This window comes from Temnothorax curvispinosus, unplaced genomic scaffold (assembly GCF_003070985.1).
Source record: "Temnothorax curvispinosus isolate PA1 unplaced genomic scaffold, ASM307098v1 QBEX01016461.1, whole genome shotgun sequence".
NCBI classification, from domain to species: domain Eukaryota; kingdom Metazoa; phylum Arthropoda; class Insecta; order Hymenoptera; family Formicidae; genus Temnothorax; species Temnothorax curvispinosus.
This window is the reverse complement of record NW_020226241.1, coordinates 1-3,706: the sequence shown is the minus strand read 5'-3', so window position 1 is coordinate 3,706 and position 3,706 is coordinate 1. Positions and strand designations below refer to the sequence as shown.

The following is a 3,706-nucleotide window of genomic DNA, read 5'->3' as shown; positions in this document are numbered from 1 at the left end:
CACTGCTCAGTCCGATCAGCGATCCGATTAGTTATCGTAAACACCCTGACACTCATTGGCCTAGTTTATACCGATTTTTTGATACGCGTATCATATAGTATATTGGAACTGATCAGCCAATAATCAGACTTATTTACTAGTTATTTACTATTTAATACGCGTATCAAGTGATCGGTGTAAACTAGGCCATTGGCCGCGTTCAACAGACACAACTGTTGAGTTCGTCTTATCAACACTCTGCGTTAATTGGTTGGTTCTAAAAGTAAGAGCCAATTACGATTGACTGCTACTCAGCGGCTTGGTCTGCTGAACGCGCCCATTTTCAACAAGAAATTGGCCGTATCGTCCACTGACAAGAGGCGGGTGCCATTAAACAAAAAAGAAGTTGAAATCGTACGCCGTATTGTCCTCTGAAAAGAGGCAGGAGCTAAGAAAATATTATCCCAATTTGGAATAGATAACTTAAAAAGAAGAAAAAAAGAAGGAGAAGACCGCGTTTTTCATTATTGCATACTGAGATTTGTGAGTTCAGTCAAACTTGTGAGTTTGAATCTTGATAGAGTCAGAGTTAAAGGTTATGGACGAGAGTAAGTATATAATACCACTAATGTATAACTCCGAAAAAAAAAGAATACACATATTATACTCTTTTCGCGAGTATAATTAGTTGTACAACTTGTGAGACGTAATATAATTAATAATTATATAATTTTTGTGATAAGATGTTGGTGAAATCGAGCATTAATGTCTCTCTCCAATATGTTTGTTTAAAATATAATCAGACTTTAATCAAGTCTAACATTTGGCAACATTTTATTATTACAGACGAAAATGTAGTAGATGAGCAAATGCAAGTAGAAGAGCAAAATGCAGAAGATCAGCACGAAAATGAAAATGTTCTTCCTAATGGGGAACAAAATAACGAAGACATTGACATTCGAACTGATTGTGGGAGTTCACAACGAAGTATGTATTATATCGTAATAGAATAGTTGTAGCATAAAAATAAAACTTTCTAAATATACGTATACAGAAATATATCTAAAAATTAAATCTCTTACAGCAAATACAGCGAGTGCAAACTTGGATGTCTCAGATATAGATTCTGATCAGGCATGTCCAATATGCATGGAACAATGGACCAGCTCGGGAGAACACCGCTTGTGTTGCTTACGCTGCGGACATTTGTTTGGGCACAGTTGTATTCTGAAATGGCTACAGTACTCCTGCAACAGTACGAATCGCCGTTGTCCACAATGCAACAAGAAAGCTGCCGTGAAACATATTAGGATGCTATATGCAAAAAAACTGACAGCAATTGATTCTACTGAATACAACAATCTGAAGAAGGATTTGCTTAATGTGTCAACTGAAAAGAATCATTTGCGGATGGAATTAACACAAGCCAATATTCGTCTAAAAATATACGAGGAACAAATAACTTGCATGAAGAAACGTATTACCGAATTGGAAAGTCAAAAATCAAGAATCAATATTGATACTGGCCAGAGTGGTTCAAGTCTCTCTATTTCAAGAAAGTTTCATTTAGAACAATCTGTAGAAATCTGTAAAGAGGGCGGTTGTCGCGTCTTGGATTACAATCCATGGCACAAATTCCTGGCTGTTTCCCAGAAATCATCAAACACGCTATTCAACGGGTATGGCATAAGGAAGATGGATTGCGAATACTTTAATTTACGGCAATTTATTTTCTTACACACTCAGGCTATAAGAGACGTAACTTTTCATTCAACGCAACAAACAATTCTTCTTAGTGTTGGCTTTGATAAATGTGCAAAGCTAATGGACATCCAAAGTAATATGATAGTGCACACATACCAAACAGAATATCCACTTTGGAGTTGTTGTTGGTCAGGTGATAATCCAAATATTTTTCTAACTGGCGCGCAAAATGGAACGATCTCTCAGTTTGATATTAGACAAACTTCCTGCGCTGTTAACGTTTTGGAAGGTAATGGTGATAAGACACCAGTTGTATCAATGGCAACAGTGCCGCCAAATCCTGGCAGTGGAATCAGCAGAGGTGGATTTATAGCATGTCGCTTAAATTCATGTTATACATACGAAGTTAAGGACACCTTTTATCTATCTAAACAGATGTTTTTGGAGGGTCCTTTTATCTCTGTGCGCTATGATGAAAAAAATCATCATTGTCTTATATCATCTCGCCCTAATTCCAGGCAACCGCATGCAAGACACATAATATGTACTATTGAAAAGAATACGTCTAACGAAGAAATAGTTACATATAATGCGGTGCATACATTCCAGGCTGGTAATTCTCAACACCTTTTATCTCGACCATGTTATTTATCTGCGGAAGATGACACATTAGTCGCAGCATATATAGAATCAAGTAGCAGTATATCATTATGGAGTATAGCAAGCGGCCAAAAGTTATATCATCTTCCAGTATCGGATCCTGTTATGGATCTATGTTCATTTAATATTAACAATAACTTATTCTTAACAAGTCTTTCTGCAAAAAAGCTTAGACTATACAATTATGGACAATTAACATAAACGTAAAGTACAAACGTACAAAATGATACACAATCTACCTCGCCACTTGCTGTGCTTGATACTTGGTGCAAGACACAATGGTATCTTTTGATACAATATTTTTATATGTAACAGACTGACTTAAAACATCTTTTCTTTGTAATAATATCATATGTATATATAGATAAATTTTGATTAATGCAAGGAGAAATATATATATATATATTCAGTAATTCAGTAATTATTTCTACAAACTACTAATCATATTTGTATACAATATGAAGTCATATTTGTACATAGCAATTTTAATGATGTTTTCAGCAGGAAAGACATTTTCAATAACTTATCACAGTAGATAGTCAATTTTACATAGAAATATTTTTATATACTACTTTCGTATATATAAGCTATAATACAAAAAATTTAGCAAGAGATTTATGTTCCGCCATCTGAATGATGCCAACGGGATATATATATATAATAAATCAGTATTAAATGACAATAAGGTGGAAATTCCGTTATTATAAACACATTATTAACAAAAAAATATTAATATAAAAATTTATGTACTGAGTCTGTACGGGGGAAAAAAGCAAAAAAGAGAACTTTTCTATTCTGGGAAAAATTAGATATATGATAAGGAAAAAATTTACGTATCCAGAATCCAGTCAGAACAATGAAAACAGAACTTTATTTTTTCATATTATTAAACATTACAGCAATTAAAACATCAAAGAGGATGATGGAATCACATCCATAAACAAACCCATATGTAGGATAATACATCATGGGCCAGATATTTAAAAGAAAAAATGATAATTAAAAAGAGGGCAACCTTATGTATGACCTTGACCTTGATATATGGCGTCAAGATCACTCTTCTGAGCCCCCCCCTTCAGAAGGTTTTAGCCGTCGCTCGTTTTTTATTAAAAAGTTATTAACAAAAAAAGTTTCGAAAATATAGCAGTTATTTTAAGTATTGAGAGGCATACAACTAACATTACGTCTTTCTTTTAAGTATAGAATATCTCGTTTCGCGTGAAAGTCGCTACTTTACGAAAACAACATTTAAAGGCAGTAAATTGTTGATAAATTGAAGTCTTTTTGTTAAAGCAGAGAATACTTTATTTCGCGAGGAAGTCGCTGCTTTACCAAAACAAGTAAATTTTCTTTTGAAATAGAG

At 34.0% G+C, this 3,706-nt stretch overlaps 1 protein-coding gene across 1 annotated transcript; it reads left to right on the top strand.

Annotated features, from left to right (window-relative positions):
* The first annotated feature begins 255 nt into the window (after nt 1-255).
* LOC112466664 (E3 ubiquitin-protein ligase RFWD3-like) lies at nt 256-3,347 on the top strand. The gene is made up of 3 exons (XM_025034888.1): nt 256-587; nt 826-966; nt 1,064-3,347. Exons 1-3 carry the CDS (start codon nt 578-580, stop codon nt 2,542-2,544), a joined length of 1,632 nt encoding a protein of 543 aa, XP_024890656.1. The 5' UTR covers nt 256-577; the 3' UTR covers nt 2,545-3,347.
* The last annotated feature ends 359 nt before the right edge of the window (nt 3,348-3,706 follow it).